Consider the following 23,476-nt stretch of genomic DNA (forward strand, 5'->3'; position numbering starts at 1 on the left):
CATGCAGAGCCTAAAGTCAGTTGCTTGTTCAAAGAAATATTGACCACAAAGTGACAACAGTTTTCTCATACTGTAAAATAACAATTCTGATACTGATTAAGAAGCACATATAAAGTAATCTTTCTCCTACTTTAAGAAATAAAAAACAGAGGTGGGCATAGAAATTAGAATAACTATTTTGCCTCTAAGACAATATTTACTTGTAAACTACCAATCTATGTGCAATAAGGATTGCATGGACACAGAATCAGAACTGCTGAAACCACAACAAAATGTGTAACTCAGATTGAAACAAAATTAAGTACATTAAGTAATCTACAGTATAATTCCCAGTAGGTAAAAAGACAAAGCAACGCAATGTGCTTTCATATAATTTAGACAGTTGAGTACTATGGTCGTCGTCATCGTCTTATTATTCAATACTTGCATTCTTGACTGGACTGATTGGAAAAATGTCCTTCATCTTAGCCAATCATAAATCAGTTTATTCACTTTTTTTTATTCTGTGAAAAATCAAAAATTGTAGTGGTTTTTTAAGCAAAAGAGTCTGTTCCTCAAGTCTTCCCCTTGGTGAAGCTCAGCAGTTAAAAAAGTTATTTTTTACATATTTAAATGTATAAAAAAAAAATCTTCTGATATCTATCTTTTTATCAATCTATCTCTCCCAGAGATCTATGTAACAAAAGCCTCAACCAAAAAAAACACAGAGGAGAAGAAAGAAAGATCACAAAATGGACAGCCCACACAGCTTCGAAGATTGTACATGCTGACTGAAGGAGAACTGCCAGTTTTGATGGCTATGTCTACATAAAGTGGTTCTGAGTACGTATAAGTGCATCTGTATCTAATAGATTTGAAGAATGACCTTAAGATTAAAGAAAAAAATTATATCATGAATTGTAGACTCTAAAGTATATGGCAAGAGTTTATATTCTTGATTTGTGATCTCCATAAAAGCAGTTATATCTGTATTTTGTCTTTTTCTCATACTATATCTATCGCACCTATTTATAAAGTTCTCTAGGCATATACCACCTCATAGTGTGATAGAGTGTCTTTTATAGCATGCATGAACTTAAGTAATGCTTCTAAGTCCTATAGTAATATATACTTTACCCTGCTATAATTTTGAAGATAATATGCAGTGAATATAATGCATGAGCCCACAATAATTTCCATAATGTTGCATAGGTACAGAAAAGACACAGTGTGTTCTATAATTACTTAGATTTACCACTCTTCAAAATTTGATTGGCTTCTGTAGGGAAAGAATAAATCTTAGCGAGAAAAGACACCCTTAGTTTTTCACGCTTGTGAAAACATTTTCAAGTTTTAATAACCATGATATCTAGTTATATGTGCATTTTTTATCTTTAGGTACAATTACTTCACATTAAGATAGAGCTACACATTATTTCAGTTTTTCAAAAGACTATGCTGGCAGAAAAATCATTATCAGTTACTATGATAGTAATTCAGAATTTAGATGTTTAAACGAAGAACAATTTAGAAGACAGGTTTTATCCAGGCCTATATAACGCTAATGTTTATGTCAGTTTGAATTGAGCCCACTTCTGTCACTTTCTTCCTTTGAATTTTAAGATTACTTTTACTTGAATTCGTGTGGAATTTCTTTCACATTTACTGTATTTCACTGGCATTGGAGCCATCTGGGTAACTATAAATGGTCAACCACATCTGGCATCGTTTCCTTTGGAGGAAGTTTAAGCATTGCTAGATTTGCATTACAAGGTCATATGAAAACAATTCCTCCAAACCTTTTATCCAAACGAATTGTTTTCTTGGATACTGACTAAATAGTAAGAGTCAACTGACAAATTCATACTTGTTCTTTGTAAACTTTTCAGATCCAGTTCTGCAGTCTTGGCTTTGGCAAAATTCCCATCAACTTCAAAAGAATTTCAAAAAATAACATTAGCTAAGAATGGGTTTACACCACTTTTCCTCCACTAAAAAGAGAAAGAAATATTTATTAATTATCTGGCCCCTGTGGACACTGGCCTATCCACTGCTAGCAACAGGTAAGCTGTAGTAAAGTTGCATTTTTCAAATGGGCAATAAAAGTTGGACATTAAACAGTAGTTATAATGAAATGATCCAGTTCTCTTTCTAATTTCTTGCTACCTATATAGTTACATGGAATGATGAAACATGAATCAAAGTTTAAATGAGAGTATATGAAAAGACAGTTCTTTTTAGGGAAAAGAAAAGCCATATTGGAGATTACTGGGTTATGAGAGAACCATATTTAAATTTATCTAGTTAAACGCATTTTTAAGTTATCCCACCATGATTTAAATAGAACAGAATATTTCAAGCCAAGATTGTAAGTTGAATTGTTAGTAAGAGTTATTTCTCTGCATAATGATAGAGTAGAAAAAAAATCATAATCAGAAATATTTGTAACATGATCAAACTTCAGAGGAATCTACAGTGTACTTAAGTGAGAGACAACTGACCAACTGCCCCTATACGAAACTCTTAATATTGTGATCATACAGCTGTTACATCTCGTACGTAAAAAAATGCTTTAACCTATTTGTGTTCAGTTTTTTACCACTATAATTTTAATTTCACTGTAGAAAGTACAGAAAGTATAATAAATATTGTATGAATACTATAAACAACATTTGATATCACTCACATTGTGTTTATTCATTAGCGGTATTTTTGACAGACATGATACTGACAAACCAAACAAACTTTAAGAGGATAGATAACTTTTATATGAGGAAAGACTTCAAGAATTTTACCTACTTTCTGAGGCAATTATTGGCTCTAGGAAATTCCTCTTATTTTCTCACCCTCTTCAGTGTAAAAGATCACATGGTTTCACAGTAAAGGAAAAGATCATTTGAAGGGCATTTTTTCCTTTAATATGCTTGTGTCGATTGAGCATAATTACTTCTTTTCTGTACCAGAGAATTTTTGAATCTTATCTGGCAATGTATTTTCATTTGCATTGTAAGCACTGCTGATACAATTTATATAACTTATTATGTATAGGAAACCGTGTAATAACTCACATGAACCCATACAAAAACTTCAAGCAGAACCAGTGCAAGTGAAATGGTAATTATTACCAAAACAAACAAACCATCCCTCAAAAATAAACACTGGAGAAGCTGTCAGATATCAGACTTTATATAGGTCAACTGAGAAGTGGTAGAACAACTTGTACAAGAAGTTCAAACACCATTTTTCCCCAAATAAAAGAAACCCAAAGGAATATACGTCTACCTAGATGTATTCCTTCTGCAACAATAACCTTAAAAATATTAGAAATTCAAAAAACAACTTTTTGCATTGATGTTCAAAATAAAGTGACTTCTACTTATTTTTAAATTACATTTTTTAGAAGAAGTAATCTACTATTTCAAGAGTATTAGAACAAGTATGGAAGCTGTTCTAACAGATGAAATACAGACAGAACACCATAAAAGTTTCCATATACACTTACTGATATAATGAACTGTAGCATGAATATATTTACATGTGTGCACAAACACACAATATGCATGTGCACATTCAGGCCCACAGTATATGAAGACTTATTAAACAGGACAGGAATCAAGCTTTTTGTATACAGAAACCATAACTTACCTGTTATACAGCTTATCGTAGTTTTCCTTCAAGAGTTCCTTCTCTTTTTCTAGATCATTTATTCTTTCCTGTAACTACAATGAAGAAGGAAGTTTCAAGCAATGCACAGCACAAAAGGAAATTACAATGAATATGTAAAGACAGTTAATATTTTGTAGGTATTGACAGGCTTTTATTTGTTCTTTTTATACAATAGCCTCTTAGAAACTTCAAAATAAAACTTTTTTTTCAACACATGGATTTACATTTGGCCCAGTCAGTCTTTCTCATGTTGTTTATATGAAGCTGAGACTAACATGTCGCGGTTGAACAACAGTATCTAATCACATTCTGCCTTATGCAAAAAAAAAAAAAAAAAAATCTATAGCATTAAAAAAATTATTTCTATTTTGGTAGGTGAATATTAGTATTAGCTAGTTAATGGCTCCTGTAAATATATTTTTATTGACCTTATAGAAAGAAGTTCTTGCTTTCAAAATACTCACTAAAGCAGGATATGGTTTTAAAGATACAAGATGCTTTTTATAGTAGTTTAAAGGTTTGAAAGAAATATGAAGTAACCTTGGTAAAATGTGGTTAATGTAAAATACATTCAAAACAGGTAAACCCAGTGGTAAAACTAAACTTAAGCTGTTACAAAATGTAAGATAAAACAAATAAGTTTGTAGACTCTTAGTCCTCGTATACTGAAGAGAATGAGGAATAAACCACTTGATTTTTAGCCCTATGTCTGGGTGACTGTTAATGATGACACTTGAGCCATTAGACAAAGAAATAGAAGTGACTGATTTGAACTGCTGAGTAAGATGTAATTCTACACCATACTGTAACTAAATAATAAATATTTTTTGAACTAATACTAAAAAACTAGCAATATGTGATCAATAAATAAAGTATTATGATTTTTTCTAGGTAACAAAGCACTTGCTTAGTATCAAAATTAACATGAAATCCTATGCTTTAACCTCAAATACTGTCCAAACACTGGTGCAGTGATTATGTGGCATGGGGACCAGGTATCGTCTGTGATTCTATGAAATGCAAGCAGCAGCCGCAAGATTTTCTTTTCAATGGGATAAAAGTATATATAGTAGCAGGTCAGTCTTCTAAACGTGTTTGAAAGTTTTATTCACATCTCTGCAATTAAAAGGCATCCCGTTGTTAACTTTTCCTTTATCTATGTGTCTACTTAAAGCAGATTCTAGCTCTCTTGAACCAGTCTCACCTCCTCTGTCCTTCGGTTTGAAATAGTCACCGACTGCAATTCTTTTTCAAGATGGAGGCATTTTAACCGCTCCTCTTTAAGCTGTAGATTCAGTTCATCACCTTTTGCTATTAAAGCATCATGGCTTGTCTTCAAGTTCCTTTGGTTCTATGAAAAGGAAAGAAAATCCAGACAAAAATTAAAATAAATCATGCATAGTAAAATGTTACAGCACTCTGCATATTCAACCAGTGGTCTCTCAGGACAATATTTAATATATATTCTCAATGTGGTCAACAGGAGACACTCTTGAACTAAGTAACTGAAAGCAACTTTCATTACGCACGGCCAGGAGAAGGTGGCATTCTTGTTGCTTTCATGAACATTAAACCCTCAGTTCCGTCATGATGAAAACGACCAAGAAATACATCTGTTAAGCAATTAAAAGATTCTGCTGTGGTTACAGTGGTTAGACATGCTGACCAAAAACACTGCAGTAGCAAGCAAAAATGAATGTTGACCACAGTTATGTTAATCACAGAACTTGCCGCAGCTCTTTTAACCCTTAATTGTATATATATAATTGTTTCATAATCCTAATGCACTCAGTTCTACTTCCATGCTAGCAGTAATTTAATGAGGGACTTATGATTTCTTTTAGATTTTAATTTACTTCAATGGATTATATTAAAGCACATTTAACCAATTTTAATATTAAATGGCGGTTGCTGATAGAACCTCTATTTCCAGAATATCAGTTGATATTATACTCCCTATATTCCACAATGCTTTAATAAAGCCTCATTCATTAAGAATTTCCATGTAAATCACATTCAAAGTATAACTGGAAACAAAACAGCCCAAAAGCCAATCTCCTGTTTAATAAAATGATTATATGAAAATTTATGTCAAATACATGTATGCGTATAGATAATGTTTAATGATTGCAGACAGAAAAAAGCTAGCTTCATATTTTCCATATAATATTCCTACAAAGTGTTTAAATGACTGTGAATCCTGTACAAATTGTTTAGGTTCACATGCAATCTGAATATCCTAGAAACAAACGAAAAACCCACAGAAAACCCAATCATCAACCTGATCTTCAGCCTCTCATATCTCATTTCTCCATAAGAAAAATATCATGGAGAACAAATAATATTAGCATTCAGTCTTATTTCAGAGAGACAATGAAGTATATCACTCATCAATTTTTAACAGTCTGTCTTCACTGCTCCTCTTGCTCTGTCCTATATCTGTGAACTGTATTTCAATAACTTCAAAAAATGACACCTTAAAAATAATTCTTTTATGCTGTTTTAATTTCTCTTCAAATTCCTTTTCCTTCTTCTCAAAATCAGAATCCTTACAGTCTCTAACCATTCATACTGTCCAAGTGAACTCATCTTTTCTTCCTCGTCTCTCAGCTTCAATTTTTTCCTGAAGTTCTTTTCCATTTCAGTAACTTGTGTCACTTCAACCCACTATATATGAAGGAAAAAACCCCAAACCACTCCACCTTGGCAAAGCTGCCTTTTATAGACCATTTCACTGTTATCTCTTTTGTTAACTTCCAAAACAGTTGAAAACAAATATATCAATATTTATTCTACTGAACCACCTCATTAAAAGCACTAAAAATATCCCCCTGAAAAATCTCCTTGCTTTAACTTCGTTCTAAATCTTTCAGTGTCTCTGCTACTCTCCTGACCATTTTGGATTAACTTTCCTCATTAAGTGGACCATGACATCACCCTCGTTATTTTTTTTTTCCAAAATGCATTCTTCACCTGGATATTCTTCTATATCTGAGTGCTCTGTCAGCACTTTTTTTCCATTATGCCCAAACTGTTTCCTATCCTGCTCGCCCTGGAGTATCCCAAGACTCGAGTCATGGCAACAATTGGGAAGATGATTTTAGTTTAGTATTTCTAGTCTGGAATTCTATTTCTTTGCAAAACATGCCTTGATATTGTTGTCAATTAGAAATAATTAATTTAAAGTAAATGGATATATATGTCCTAGAAATATTGCACAAATGAACATAAACCGCTCTCAATTACAGTTGTGAAGTTGTTGTACTGATTTTTAAGAAGAGAATTAACTCTCTATAATATTTTAAATTGTAGTTGCACAGGTTAGCTTATTTCATATTACAAATCATGAAATCCTGAATGTTCAGTCTGTAATTAAAGCATATAAATATACCAATGGGATCAAATACATAATCCAAACAGTTTCCGGTTCCTTTGTTCTTCTAAGCAGACTGCACAATTCCTTCATTCAACTGGCTACATTAAAATTCTTTACCAACAAACTGTCCTGCAAATGTTTGGTAGCAAGCTCAATTTCAATATCACTAGATGGAGCAGGATTATAGGCTCTTGTCATCCTGTGGTTTCACATTTTGGGCTGACTCAAGTTCAAAGATGAACATAGAAGAATTATATGGGTTTCAGTTGGTAAAAGCTTAAAGTAAATGATAATAAACTCAATAGTAATAAAAATCATCAAGATAAACATAAAAAATACTAAAACCTGCTCTGTTGATAAGTACTTTATGTGCCATCTAGACTAGAAATTTTGGATTTTAGTTATTCACATTTAGTAAACATGTTTCAAACATTCAAATGATTGGAAATGGGAAAACCATTGTATCCATTATCTTGTAAAAAAAAAAAAAAGAAAAAAAAGAAAAAGAGACAGAAAACACACTCATCCTTTACAAAAATGCAGCTTTCACTGTGAATATTAGAAACAATGTCTTCAAATACCAGTCTGAATCCTAGGCATATGTTTCTATTCAGCTGCTGCCAAGATAGAGGCATAAGTACTTGATGTTTGCTGTAAATTACCAAAAAGTCGCATATGATTTAAAATGGAACAGTTTACTTAACGCTTTCTATTTAAGAACACAAAAAGCCATGTGAAACCTGTCTCCCCTAGAATTTACTTTCTACATAGTTCACCCTATGAAAAATTAGATTTGAGCTACTAACAGAAGAGCTGCTGTGTCAGAGAAGATATAGGTATTACACCGAGAAGCAGGAGGGAAGCAAAGTGAAGTGAAACATAGAAGCAGAGAAACACTGGAAAAAAAGAACGGAACAAAAATCTAATGGCACAAGTGTTATTTAGCATGCCGAAATAACAAGAAACTGACAGCAGTAGGAGTTTGCAAGGATATCTACTGCTTCTACCTCATAGGGCTAGGATACTTTATAAAGCTCTATTGCATGTGGCATTCCTACTCACAGGAACTCTACCATTTCTAAGCTATTATCATTCTACTACTGTCTGTATACACATGCGGTTCTCCAAATACACATAGGAAGAAGCAGAAAAATGCTGTATAACTAGAACCTGTACGGAATCTCTACCATGCAGCTGCGTGTTCTGGTGATATTTTCATAAAACTGCTCTTTTTATAAAGAAAATCTGTCACTTACAGTAGCCCTCTAAAATAATTTACATGAACCTAAGAACACAAGTTAAGTCCTAATGTCAGAAGTCTAAATAGCCACACCTCCCCAAATTTATCAAAGATTGATAAAGTAAGGGGGGGTCTAGTACTGCTTCTTTAGTAAATCAGTACATTTCAGCCAAAGTCCTCTTTTTAAATGGTCAGGAATCTCTTTCACTAGCCAGACAACTCAGTTCATTCTCCACAATTTGCCTGGGATGCCTATGCAGATAAAATCTTTAAGACCTGCCAGACCTTTCTGGAAAAAAAAAATAAAATAAAATTTAAGACTAAAAAATCCTACACATTTGGAGTAGCTTGGGTGCAATGTATTATGTGGTTCATTTTCATGTACTCAGCATTGACTCAGAATCAAGAACTGTGTATATTTATTTTCCATTTACGCATGCTTATGTGACAAGAGTAAAGGAATGTTACTGACCAAATTGCAATTACCTCTTGAAGCTGGAGAATTTTTCCTTCCATTGCTGAAAGAGCATTGCTTTTCTCAACCAGCTGTTTACGGACCTTGATCATTTCCACATTGTCCCGAATGTTTAGCCTTCAAAATTGTATTAAAAAGAAATGCATTGTGAACTTAAAGATATAAAATTAGTTCTCTTATTATTTTTGTCTTGAAATGTTGAAATCCTTTGCAAATCAGCTTTCTACAACACATTTGGGAGAAGATTTATTTAGTGTGTAATACCCAAATTAATTTCTTCTTCTATAATCCACATTACAGAATTTAGGTAAATAAACATTCTACTGTATGATGACACAGCAACTTCAATCAATACATATATATCTTTGTTTATCATATCAAACTATATATGACAGGAAAACAATCCTATACCTAAAGAGATTATTTGTTTTCCATTCACTTCTCCGCCTTCCAAAGTACTTGGTGCCAGTAGATTACCATTTTATGGCATTTCCCTTTAGAGTTTAAACCTATCAAATACTGCTAAGAAAAAGTGACAACAATTTATACTATAACACCTTAAGGCTGGCATTCAAACAAGCTGCACGTTTGTCTTAACTACAGGAAAATCACTTAATATCCATGTAGACATTCTATATTGTTATAATTCTAAGATTAATTTGAGAACGTACTGTTTAATGGAAAGGATGGTTAAAATAATCCAAAATTTAAATAAATATTTATTACTGATGTTTTCTGTTACTTCAAACAGTGAAACTAAATCCCATTACTTTCACAGCTTCTTCAAGTACAGGAAGAAAAACCAATTCTGATCTGTATTAATATAAAATATGATAAAATCAGAATAAATCTTTAGCATTTGAAAAGGTAATTTCTCTTCCAATATTTATCTATTTTAGACATATTGGAGGAATTGTCATAATGCCATGCTGGAGCAAGAAAATGGATTACAAAGCTTACACATCTGTAAACCAGCTGAGTACGTGAAATACTTTCCTTTTATTCTGTAAAATATCAAAGCCTATTGTGTTTTGGCATTGCCCAGTTAATTGTCCTTACACAGAAGATAAACACACTCACAAACCTGAGATGTTCCACAAGTAACAGCCCTAATGCAATGCTAAGACTATCATGTGTCTAAAACATGTTATCTACATAAATTAAAGTTGTGGTGAGTATAGACAGCAGCACTGTCTCATGCTAGCTATTTAAAACCTAATGTAGTGGCACGTTTTTATTAATCTTGTTCCACACATCAAACAAAAGGCTCTGATGCCTTCAAAGGCTTTTTCTTTTTCTTTTTTTTTTTCTTCCTTCTTTTTTAAACAGGGGGCCTTTTTTTTTTTAAGCAGGGTTGTTTTTTTTTTCTTTTTAAGTAGAAAAAGGAGCAGACGATAGTGAAATTTATGATGTACAGATGTAAACCCCATGGCTCCTGACAATCAACATGAACTATTTTTTCAACAATGAATGAAAGAACACTTGATTTAAACAGGTTTAAGGTACTGATATTATGAAGTAAATTATTCAAATTCTGAAGTGAAAAATTACTTTTTATTGTGATCAATTCTTACAATTTTAAGAGAATTTCTCTCATGAAGTTTCTAGCTACAGAAAGCACGTGCCATTAATTTCTTATTAGTGCATTACATCAGTCACAATCTCAGCTCTCATTATAGACTAAAGCAATAAAATTATTTCTCTACAGTACTTCCACAATATTTTATTTATTTATTTAAATAAAATATGGCTAAGAAATGTCCAATGCATCTAGGTACCTGACAAGGAGTTTGCTGTTAAAGAACAAAATAATTTCAGATTTTGTGGGCAAGCCAAAGTCAATTGAGGAAGATTCTGTTGGGAAGATTCATTTTTCAATAAATGAAGTCTCAAAAGAGTAGGATAGGATAGAATAGAAATTTATTATCTACACAGCTTCCTCCCTCCCAGGCAGCTGATGTATTCTGCTCCCAGAACATCTGCCCAGGTATTCTGATATAACTCAAAAATGGGGGTTATATACAGATTTGATGGAAAAGCCAATGCTACATTTCACTTACATAGATAATATTTTGCTCAAAGAATAACAAAATAATGTATAAGAATAAAGCTGTACTAAGATAGCTCATTCAATACTGTCTCTATTGCCAAAAAAAGCAAAAAATTCTGCCACAGAACCTGAAGACATGGAGGTAGACCTGGAGCAGAAGTTAGAACAATAAAAGGAATAATATCCCTTTTTGAGGCAGTACCCTAAATTAATGGGCATACTGATTAAGGTTTAGCATGCAGAAATAAGGAACACGAACTCTATCCTTCCACTCTAAACCTCATCTTAAAGCTGGATTAAAAAGTCTGAAATTGGAAATGAAGTTAGGAGAAAGTGACTCTTTAAAAAACTAAGAATTATGTTTGGGGTTAATGTCTAAAGCACACCAAAGAGACATTCTCTTTTCCAGACCTCTTATCATTTGGATTAAAAGCATATAGAGTGGGGTCCCAATAACAGGCTGGGGACCAGCTGTGTGGGAACGGGGGTCTGATAGCAACCTGCACCAGAAGGAAATGATTAAAGAAAGGATCTTGACCTGCACTGTACAAATTTATGCCAGTAAATCCCAGATGGCTAAGCTAATAAAATTGAGGTCTAATTAAACCACATCCCTTGCATCTTGTCTTTACTTCCATATGAGCAGGACATGGATACAATACTGAGACTTAGAGAGTCCTGAATATTGTTATCAACTGAACCCATGGCTCACAAACTTTCCCCATTCACATTCAGAACAAGAAAAACAAGCGAGTAAAAAAATATCACCACCATACGTCTCAGGATCACTTATCCTCTGGCAAAATAAACAAAAGCTTTCTGGGCTAATAGCTCTCAATCACAAATGCATCAATGGCCAAGATATATGTATAGATTCCCAAGCAGAGAAGTAAAGAATAGGACATCAATGTGCAGTACTCTTCTCATTTTACAATGCTCAGGAATTAACAGGTTTATATTCTGATACACATTATGTTCTTTCCTTTACCTCTTATTCCTTATAGGAAATCAAATATAAAGGGAAAAAACCCCCCTCAACAATGTTTGCCTTCTAGTAGCACCTTTATGTTGTAATTGATAGTATATTAGCAATAAGCCAAACATTAACATTGCATGCTGTAGCATGTAAGTTATTAATATTATTTAAATACCAATATAAAATTCTATATTTGTTTGCCTAGCTAAAGAGCTATCTACAAATTTTTAAAAAGCCATGATCTTTAGGGAAACTGGTTAAAAATGAAAAAATCAGATATGGAAATGTAAATATAAGGTTGGTTGGTTTTTTTTTTTTTTTTTATACTAGACATGATTTAGCAAATTCGTACACATGCTGTAGTCTCTCAAAACCTTTTAGATAATGCATTGTGACTAACATGTTCCACATTTTAATCTAGGTCTGCAATGCTATAATGCAAACACAGAAGTCATGAGTGTGTCAGATATGATACTCCTGTCCAAAAATCCACACATTTAATAGGTCTAATTCCAAAGTCATGTTGCAGCAAAAAAAGGCCAAAGGAATTAAAAACTGGCTGGCAAATAAGCTTTTTAATTAAAAAACAACCAAAACACAAACAAACCCCATAAACATGGGCAAAAACCAAGTACCTGTTTCATAAATGCATTTTGGGGTGGCTTTAAAAATGTTTTTGGAAAGTATGATAAGCAATTAAGTTATTTGAAGTTGCAAAATGTGATTGTTTAGACTTAATGTTTTAACTTGCACACCGTGTACCATAGACATCAAACCATGATGTTATTATGGTTTTGGCCATCTTTAAATTAAAACCAGTCAAGCTAAATGCAGTTAAATTTTGTACTTAAGAAAATGTGTTTAGTCTAACAATCCACAGGTCAAGTTTCTCCCTTATATTAGAATTATGTCAGAATTATATATTCCTGAAACAATGCCCAAACAATCTCTAATGAAATAGCGAAAAAAAATACATTGATTGCAGCCATGTTACAACAAGCATCTCGAGGAGTACACATGAACTCAGCTCTGTTATGTAGCCCATGTGTTGTTATACAGAAACTAGTGAAGCTGCAAAGGCAACTTGAAAACGTAACTGGATTTCTTGTGGGTATAGGACTCAGGATAACTAGTAGCTCCCTTCCTACTGCTGATGGAGTGATGATTATTAACTGTAGTTTCCAAGTAGTGAAGCAGCCACAGTTATTTCAATCACAAGAATTTCTAAATCATGTAGTAGAATAAAGAATGTTTTCTTAAAGGTTGAAAGTAACCTAATTGTGTTAACACCAGGCCATGATCAAATGGTACTACAACATGAAGATTGGTGGAAGCACATTTATTATGTCCTTTTGGCACCATACAGTTCCTAAATAATTTCAACAGGTTAACTGTCTTTTGGTAGTAACATAACTAGATGACAGCCAAGTGTATTCTTAAAAAACACAAGAAAAAGCTGCCAGTTGTACCAAAATTCAAAGACATAAGCTACAAAGATGAAATAAGATGACTCTGTCACCCAAATTTTCAATTTTCCCTCCAATATTCCTGTATTAACAGTTTCTTCTCTGCTGATGCAAGGAAGATTAAAAATAAGAATTACATAGAACCTATAAATCTATTTGTGTAGTAAAACAATTAATACAGACTATTTTAGATAGCAGTTACAAACTTCCAAGAAAGCAAGCTAATGAAAATCTGCTAAAGATAGTTTGTCTAAGTTAAACCTAGAGAGAATAGTATCCCTTTAAGTTCTGGCTCTGGTTCATTCAGCACTTAAAAAAAAAAAAAAAAAAAAAGCAACTGGAAAAACAGGGGGATTAATAGCCCTCCATAAAGTATTCTAGTGGCAAAATTATAGTGTGATTGTAATAATCACACTGTTCTAGATATGCAGTAGTGGACATTTTTCAATTTCTTTCCCAGTGTCTTCAGCCAAACACAGTAACTCTTAAACACTTAATATATCTTTTATCCAGTTTCGAACAAGAAAGAGACTATAAAGGAAATAATTCCAGAACTGAACAGAACATGAACATGAATGCACTACTTTTTACAGTCTGACTTTCTTTAAGAATTTTTTAGCTGAATTTGAAGTGTATCTTTACTTTAAAAATGCTTAAAATTTTCACAGAAACATGGTAGCTGACATCGAATTTAGATGTTATGTTCCGTTTCTGACTGCTGTACTTAACACTGTTTATCTATAGAAAAATGAAGCACAGGAGTTCTTTGAGATTTGCATCAGATTATTTTCAAATAATGAAAAAATCTTTTAAATATTTCCTGAATTCACTGTAGGCACAGCCTGAGAAATTATTTATGATAACAACTTCTTTAACCTATTTAAACTATATAAAGGAAACTCTGAACAGGGGAGACTTATGACTCTGTGAATAATTTAATAGCAAACATTATAATGTATTATTTATGTAGCACCACTGATGCACAAAAGAGTGCTCACACATAATAACGGGGTCCCTCTCTTGAAAGGCAGTTAAAGAATTGACCACATATTTCTCATCAAAGTAGAACTTTCATTGAAATCAAATGAGTAAGGAATGCAGGATCCTGCCATATTAGATCCTTAATACAATTAAAAGTAACAGGCTGAAATGGAAACAGTCAAAAAAGGGAAATATATGTAAAGTTATATAATTTTGCATATATTTTTGCAAAAGTGAAAGAAGAAAGAAGGAGAAAGAGATTAAACTAATAGAGGCTTTACTGTGAAACACATTCCGCAAACATGTTTGTTTTCACTGTACCATCTTCCTTCATAAGCTTTGTTTCCACTATAATGCATTCCTTCAAAAATTCGCTAATCTATCCTTATAGGGCCATTATTTTTCTACTATTTGTAGACTCCAAATTATCCACGAGTATTAAAGAACATTAAATTATCCACTATGAACCTATATCTAAAATTTTCTAAGAATTATATTGAAGAAACAATAGATGATTAAAATTTAATGAGTTGAACTTCAATTGAATCTGAATCAGCTGGAAATGAATTCTCTAAAATGGTAATTATGAACCTCTTTGTTATGAAAATAGGTTATTATGTTGTTTCACAAATAAACAATCTCCTTGCTTAGAATTATCCATGGCTATTTGGTAAAACATTTTATGACTTAGTTTCACCAAAGGGAAAAAATTAATAAAGCACACATTTCTTAACAGAACAAGTAAGTTTCACAGATATATATCAACAATATGACATAGCTCTTCTAATGCTTCCACCATGGAGATTTCTATTTTTCACAATACCTTTGGCTTGTTGTTTCTTGCTGTTTCAGCCGTAGGATGGATTCTTCAATTTCCTTTTCTTTCCTTCTTAGCTGACTCACAAGTACCTCTCTGGCATGTTCTAGTTCCTCAATGTGTTCCCTTTGAGACTCAATCACAGTCTCTCTGCAAGTACAAGCATCTTATGTTCCAAAACCAGGTAAGTATTTAATAAAAGAAAAAAATTAAATGAATACTCAAGAAAGCAAAAATTTTAAGAGTGTTCAGCAAAATTTGTATTTCTCAATGATATACATCACAACAGAGGTTTAAAAGTTCAACTTACTATGAAAATAATTAGAGGTCACCACATGAAAAGATGTAAATAGTACAATAAATAGATAAATAATTCAAACACATTATCAAACACAACACAAACAACATAATAATCTTAAAATAAATGTTTATGTGGACTGAATAATGTTTAGCAGAACCTAGCTGAAAACATCGTTTATGGTTTCTTACACTCTATATTAAACGTACCCTCCTCCTAATCCATTAGTACCAAGTGTTTTCTGAAAAGAAAAACATCATTACTAGATATCAAAAGACTATGAGATCTTCAATGGATGGATAAGCTTTCATTCTGAGTTGGGTAACTTTACACACACACAAAAAAAAAATCAGATGATGTGTCTTTAACAGTGGAATTCATCCAGTAAATGCAATTAAAAAAAGAACGGCAGATAACTATAGAGATCAGAGTCCAAATATTTTTAGTAGGCCACAACTTTGCGATTTTGATTTTCTTGACAAGTTAATCTCAGATATCTTTTCCAATAACATTTTTTCTAATAAGAATAAACAATGATTTATCCACAATTTTTCCCACTCTAGAACTTTTGATGCATAAGCTATGGTTCTTCATTACTTCATATACCTATTGTAGGCTTAAAAGTACCTTGAGTGTTTTGGCCAGGTGTTTCCTTTTGTACCCAAGTGCACCATTCTGACCAACTGTGGTTATTTTTTTCACCTTTGTAAAAATTGAAATCTCTGAAATAAATGCAATTTAAATGTTTTCTGCATTATAACACAGCGTTTTTGATCAGTCTTAGGAGAAAAGCTGTCGTGAACATCAAATTTCACGGCAGTCTTAATAAATAGCTATTATTTTCCTCATCTTCAATAGTGATAGGTATAGCAGAAATGGCCTTTCTAGGCTCATCACTATAAAATTACTAAAGGTTTTCTTTTTTTTGTAACGACACTCTATTATAATGCAAATTATTAAAAAAATTGTAACTGTTCAGCAAGGGTTAAATTCAGACAGGATGCTAGCAAGAGTGCAATTTAAACACTGTTAAATAATTTAAATTTGTTTATTAAAATAATTCACAAGATTATTCCTGTAAAATTATTTCCTATGATCCCACTAAATCTTTGTGTTTACAAAACTTCAAGCACAAAATGCATAACTGCACATTAATTCATATATTTGCATACATAGCTTGCCCATTTAGTGAAAATTTAGCATTTATAGATATTGCAGTAAATCTGATTTAGGTAAATAATTACGGAAACACACATACTGAATGCAGCTTTTAGAAAACCAGATGTCTTAAAAGCACCATAGGTTCTGATATACTTTGGGGAAGAAAAATTTTCTAATCAGACCTCAATATCTTTAAGTTAGATGCTAACTACTTTTTCTCCACCCTATATAACACCTCTCTGTTCTCATGCAGTCTCTACATTAAGGATGTTATCAAGAGCTTCCTGATCTCCAGTTTCAGTTAAAACGTGCAACTGGACTACAACCAACTTTCAAAAGGTAAAGTGAATGAAAATAATTTTGCATTACTATCTTATACTGCACTTTTTGCAACTTATCCATAAAACCTGACCACCTCTAGAAAGGAAGCTTAAATGCATCAACGTAAGACATTCAATGCAGTCACCACATGCATGGATTATCCTACACATTTTAGGAGTTATGTTGGTAATAACTTTGCAGCTAAGATTTTTTTTTCTGCTTTTTTCAGTTTTGTCCAGTAGTAAGCTAGGCACCATTGCATCCTAGCAAAAACAGAGGTTCACCACTGAAGATCCATCGTAACTTCCAGTCAAATTCTTATTTGCCTACATTTTGCATTCTAAATTCCCGATCTTATGTTTTCCTTATCATAAAACACTTCTGCATTGTTACCAGTGTTACTGTTGTCAGATCCAACAATTTTACTTTATTTTCTGAAGTAAAAACTTCTGAAAAATGTATTTTTTTTCCTTCAAGAAAACAACAAGTTTCAACAATTATAATGACAAAAATTAAGAAATATGAAAATCATACAAATTTTTTATTTCAGCCCTTGGATCCTCGAGCAGACTCTGTCCATATCTTGAGAGCACAGGGTTAGGTGATCTCACTTCTAAATCCTGAAATCTCATTCCTGAAAACAAAGATAAATAAATTTTTGTCATGCTGAATGAAAAAGCATTTAACAAAACAATAATCTCTATACAGTACAAACACAACTCACATACAGATACCATAAAAGGTATTTTTATATAAAATTCACATGGAAAGAGATAATGAGAGTATCTACAACATAACTGCTGTAAAATTTGAACTATGGGCAATACAGCATGCACTATTCAAGAGAAGTGTTAAAAATGTGTCCTGAAATGTTTTTCTTAGAAGATTTTCCTATTAAAGGCAGAGAACAGAGATGATGTCTTCAAAGATCATCATCATCAATACTATTAAACAGGAACATGGACTTGTAATAATTCTTTCTCTGATAGCACTTTCTTTACAAAATCATGAGTGTCATTTATCTAAACAAGCAACTACAGGACCATATTTAGCAGCAGTGCAAATAATTTCCTTATGTTCTTTAGAAGCATACTAAGTCCCTGGCAAAGAAGAAAACTGCAAAATTACTTAAGGAAGAATTGTTAGTTCAGGAGTAATAGTAATGGTTTCTCCAAATCTTTCTCCTTTTTCTCTTTCTTCAGCAAGAAGAAATTAATGAAGTTTGGAGGCGGGACCAAACTATGCATTAAATTTCAAATACAGCAGTAAGGCTGCCATCCCTCAGTCCCAAAAACTGAGTCACTTAGGTTCAAGGTACAACAATACCAGCAGGTTGACAAAATGACTGAAAAAATTTACCTATTTTGCATTTGTGCCAAGTTAACTTGAGTTAACTTGATTTATTTATATATTTTGAATTTTGATCTTTAAGTGTTATTTTAAGGTATTAGTAATTGTGGTATATACGTATGTGTATATACATGCCTAGAGTATACATTTTTTATTTAATTTTGTTCAAATCGTGACATATCTTAGATGGTTGTACTCAATAAAGTAACGAGAGAAACCAGTGAGTATTTAGTGAACATTCATACTTGACCACAGCTTTTGGATCAACTTGCTGCAGTATTTGTAAGCCAGCCAAACACAAAGCAGATACAGTAAGGTATATTTACTATTTGTGGATTCTTCTTGCCTCTTCATACCCTGGAGACAGCTGAGCTCTCCTGAATTTTTCCAGGCACTCATTTTATTTTTGGAGAATTGCTCTGAATATTTTCTGATCTGCACTAAAAATGTTTTGAGATTCACCCTCATGGTTCCACAGAGCAATCGAAGAATCCCGCAGTTTTTAAAGACAGGAGGCACATACCCTCAATATGTCTAGTATAGGTTACTAGATTTTTAATTATAGTCTTCACCCCAGAAAAGTGTGCTCAAAAAAGTGCGTATTCATAGCACTCAAATTATCAGAATCCCTTCTAGTTTGGACAAGGTCTTAGAACTGAGATAGGCACACTAGAATTTCTGTGAAATTTCTGAACGTTATTATCTGAAGCAGATGGGGGTGTCCCCCCCTTTCCTTCTTTCTTTCCTTCTTTCTTTCCTTCTTTCTCATGTTCTCTTCAGTTTAAGAGCCACTGCCTCAATCAACATGGCCCCAATCCTAGTTCTGCACAGGACATCTTTGATCTGGATCTGTCCTTATGCCAAGAGAAGTCTTCACAGCATGCCATATCAACATTTGATCTTTAATCCTTGAACCAAGTTGTCCTTTTCTCTCTGCTAGAACTGGGCATGAATAAATTTATTATATTTCTACCCTATTTTTGCATTGTTAAAACAAATAAACAAAAAATTTATTTGGGGAATAAAACTGCCTAATTCATGACAAAGTGTGAAAATGTAGGTGTATTTTGAATGTCAAAGCTTGCACTATATTCAAATTAAAGGAGCAAAGTGGTAGAGCCAATTGCTTTTTATTGCATGTCTAAAAACATGAGAATTGTTTCTGTTTTCATATACCTGATTAACCAATGTAACCAAAATAAAGAATGGTGGGAGGGTGAGATGGAGAAAAAACACAATATAACTGGCCATCCGCCTGATCCATAGCTTGTAGAAGTTAAGATGACAATTCTGCTGACTCAGTTTTGAATCAGGGCCAACATAGCTGTCTCTTTTTTCTTTTTTTTTAAACACATTATCTGTACAGTATATAAGTTAACTGAGTACAACTACTTCTACAAATGTTCATATGAAAATAGAAAGATTTTAAAGCGTAATTTCCAAATGTAGCTACCATAAATAAAGGACAGAGTGAGACTGCATTCAGTAAGTCTTGACAGTAAAAAGCATCATTAAAGAAAGCTGCATTGTGGTATTTGCTTTCGAAATGCCACACATGTAATGGATTTTTTCAAGTCTGCAGTGTTGTGCACACATGTATCAAGAGACTAGAACAAATCTTGAAATTAAAAAAGGAAAAACATGTGCAAACAAACTACAGATGTAAAACTTTGTTATAACATGGTAATGCTAAACTTTTTCATATACTATTTTTATAAGCCTTTAACATGTAGAGAAGTTATACTAAGAAAGTCCCATGACTTTAACTATTAGAAAACTTGATTGAGACTTACTTTATTTTCAAATCTGTACTTTTGTTTTACCCCTACCACTGTGAATTCTCAAAATAAGGACTTCAAAGGCAAACAAGTTACCATGACTTCTATAAATAAATACAAGAAAAAGGGGGAAGAACAATCTTTCTGCCTACAGGTACTACTTTGCACTGATGAACAGAAAAAGAGTACCTATATAAACCACTATTTTTAATAAAGGTGAATTATACCTTTCTTTGCGTGCTCCGGCGTGCCAGCAGCCTCACTCACTTTTTTGAGACCAGTGTTAATACGAGATTGAACATTGCTGTACGGACAAGGCCTATGCCCTTGAATCTGGAGCTGCTGCTTAGTTGAAATGAGTTTGCTGCGGAGACTCTCGTTTTGTTTCTCAAGCTCACGAACTCTCTCTTGCAAATGCTCAATCATTTCTTCCAGCTCCACAGCCTGACCCAGCCGCTTGGGGCCGCCACCAACCTGTTCAGACCTTTTTTTATCATTAACAAGCCGTATTAACTTGGTGGCCATTCTGGGGAAAATAATAAAAAAAGATGAAAAAGAATGTGAAAAGTCAGCATAAAAAGCATTCTGTTGAAAGGAACATAATCACTGTGAAGACTTCAGCATAGAACCTGAATAATAAATTTCAGGTTTTGATATAACTATTACTGCCTGTGAAGAACTCTTTGAAGATAATTGAAACCACTGTGCAGCAATCTGCTTTATAGCACTGACAAATAACAGTTTCCTAAGGCTTATCATTTAAGGTTAGTAAAGGGAGGACACATATTTACTCCATATGCTGCTTAAATGTAATTTTTAACGCATGACCTTATATAGGAACCTCTGCATGCTGTTAAATAAAGTTACAGATTTGGGATGTGGTGGGGCAAACTATAAAAGCTACAATTCCATGAAACATTCAACTATTGAAAGAATGCTAATAATATGCAACATACCAATGATATATAATTTCTAGTATTTTAGGATTTAAATACATATTTCGGTTCTAAAGTGGCTAAAATATATAGGTGGAAATATTGAAGAAGGTACTCTGGAAAAAGAGACTTAATAGATCTAATTACCATACTCAATTTTATACTTGGTAAATATTATCAATGCTCTTCAGAGAAGGAACGGTTAGCTGAAAAATATAATTAGATACAGAGGGTATGGTTTTCATCTATCTTTAAAAGGATACAAATTTTGCTTTTGGCATCTCAAGAGTTGTACCTTTGATTTCCTTTAGTTTTGATAAACATTGGTAAGCTAGAACAAAAGGCAGAGAGGGCACATGGAGGTGATGTAATATACAAGAACAGAAAACATACCCAGCAGTGAATAGAAAAAACTTGGCATATAAAGAAAGAAAAGGTGGCTTTGATGAGAGAGACAAGTTCAAGACTTTACAAAATTGGTCGCACATCTTCAAGACCTGTATCTAGTTTACAGGGAATCTATTTTTGCAGGCCCAGAAAAAAAACCTGAAAATAAAGACACACTTCATTTGTTTAAAGGGGCTTGTTTTATTTTTGTATACTTACGGACAGAAGCTTCTACTTAAAAGAACAAAAGTGAAACAAAAAAAAAAACCTATAATAACTTTAGGATGTCACAGAATGTTACTTGCCCGTAAGCAGGTTTTTTTTTTGTTTATTTGGTTTTTTTTTTAAATGTACTTCTACTGCAAATTCATTCCAAACTTTTAGTTACAAGGGTTTTGGCATGAAGGATGCTGAGAAAGAAATTTACCTTGGGGAATTAAGATTTTTCTCTGGCAATCTAGACAAACACCATATTATATATTTTCTGTACCTTAAAATATTAATTTAGGTACTCCAATTTGGACATTCTGTCTAATTTTACCTACGTGAACGATGAGTGCGTTTGATAAGGCCAAGTTCAATAAGGCCAAGTGCAAGGTCCTGCACATGAGTCGGGGCAATCTCAAGCACAAGTACAGGCTGGGCGGAGAATGGATTGAGAGCAGCCCTGAGGACGACTTGGGGGTGTTGGTGGACGAGAAGCTCAACACGAGCCAGCAGTGTGCGCTTGCAGCCCAGAAAGCCAACCGGATCCTGGGCTGCATCAAAAGCAGTGTGACCAGCAGGCCGAGGGAGGGCATTCTGCCCTTCTACTCTGCTCTCGTGAGACCCCACCTGGAGTAATGCATCCAGCTCTGGGGTCCCCAGTACAAGACAGACATGGACCTGTTGGAGTGAGTCCAGAGGAGAGCCACAAAGATGATCAGAGAGCTGGAGCACCTCTCCTATGAAGACAGGCTGAGAGTTGGGGGTGTTAAGTCCAGAGAAGAGATCTCTCTCCAGGGAGACCTTATAGCACCTTCCAGTACCTAAAAAGGCCTACAACAAAGTTGGAGAGGCACTGTTTACAAGGGCATGGAGTGATAGGACAAGGGGTAATGGCCTTAAGCTGAAGGAGGGGAGATTTAGATTAGATATTAGGAAGAAATCCTTTAGTGCAAGGGTAGTGAGGCACTGGAACAGGTTGCCCAGAGGGGCTGTGGATGTGTTCAAGGCCAGGTTGGATGGGGCTTTGGGCAACCTGGTCTAGTGGAAGGTGTCCCTGCCCATGGCAGGGGGTTGGAACTAGATGGTCTTTAAGTCCAACCCAAACCATTCTGTGATTCTATCATCTAACAGAAACACAGTAAATGCCTTTTGGAATAAGGAAACAATTAATTCGTTCCACCATCTTGTATTTGACAGTAGCCTGACAGAAAAGATGGAAGTTATGTCATGCTGGTCAATTTGATCCTGACTCAGTGAATACCAAGTCAAAAGAAAAGAATGTTTTGGACTTCAGAAAAGTATAAAACAGTCCCATCTAGAGAGGCAAGATGCCCTTTCATGAATTGGTTAGTTTCTGACCAGAAGCTAGCTTAGATGCAGCAAGATTTTATTAGCTTAAGTGCAGCACAATGTGAACATGGAGTTTGGGATTAATTAGCCCTTCTGGAATATAGTAATACCATGAACAGTTCTGCTGAGTCCAGATTGGTTTGCCAGCAGAGCACTAAGTTTAATAATAAGTCTAAAGTTGCTTGCATATGTTTGGGTACACTATGTACTGTGCTTCCCATGCTACTTGGGACTTCTTCAATGAAGTTATCTATTACTCTGAATAAAGGAGAGGTCATCATAATTATAAAGATATTTTAGGGTTAACGATGATAAGAAGTTAGATGCTAGTCAACTTCTTGGAAGACAGAGAAGGACAAAAAGAGGGGCAGAATCTCTCGGTACAGGCCATTTTGACTGTAGGGCATAATTCCTGATGAATAATTAGGCTTTTATAGCCTCTTTGTTAGTTCCCAGAACACCTGTTATATTTGTACTCAGACAGCATAGCTATGAACCCAAAGTATTAACTCCAAAGTGGTGGATGGCGGTGTACCTCTCTACATGGAGATCTAATACTGTCCACTGAAAAAATATCCCACATACCACAGAGGCAACCAGAAATCAATACAAAAGTGAATTCCAATGAGTGATTTTTGCTACTGCTTTAAAAAGTGATCTCAG

At 33.8% G+C, this 23,476-nt stretch overlaps 1 protein-coding gene across 4 annotated transcripts in view; it reads right to left on the reverse strand.

The window, feature by feature from the left end:
* The window catches only part of RPGRIP1L (RPGRIP1 like), a 76,782-nt gene that overhangs the window by 47,814 nt on the left and 5,492 nt on the right, over positions 1 to 23,476 (reverse strand). For 2 of the 4 annotated variants that reach the window (XM_054840447.1, XM_054840448.1), the window contains 6 exons: positions 20,162 to 20,460; positions 17,341 to 17,440; positions 15,033 to 15,176; positions 8,748 to 8,853; positions 4,850 to 4,996; positions 3,625 to 3,698 (listed from right to left, as the gene is read on the reverse strand). In XM_054840447.1, coding sequence (XP_054696422.1) covers positions 3,625 to 3,698; positions 4,850 to 4,996; positions 8,748 to 8,853; positions 15,033 to 15,176; positions 17,341 to 17,440; positions 20,162 to 20,460 — 870 coding nt within the window. Of the gene's footprint in view, positions 1 to 3,624; positions 3,699 to 4,849; positions 4,997 to 8,747; positions 8,854 to 15,032; positions 15,177 to 16,238; positions 17,441 to 20,161; positions 20,461 to 23,476 lie in introns of those variants that run through there. The other 2 variants (XR_008579097.1, XM_054840449.1) reach the window with 2 other exon arrangements.

The sequence above is a fragment of the Grus americana genome, chromosome 13, assembly GCF_028858705.1.
Source record: "Grus americana isolate bGruAme1 chromosome 13, bGruAme1.mat, whole genome shotgun sequence".
NCBI classification, from domain to species: Eukaryota; Metazoa; Chordata; class Aves; order Gruiformes; family Gruidae; genus Grus; species Grus americana.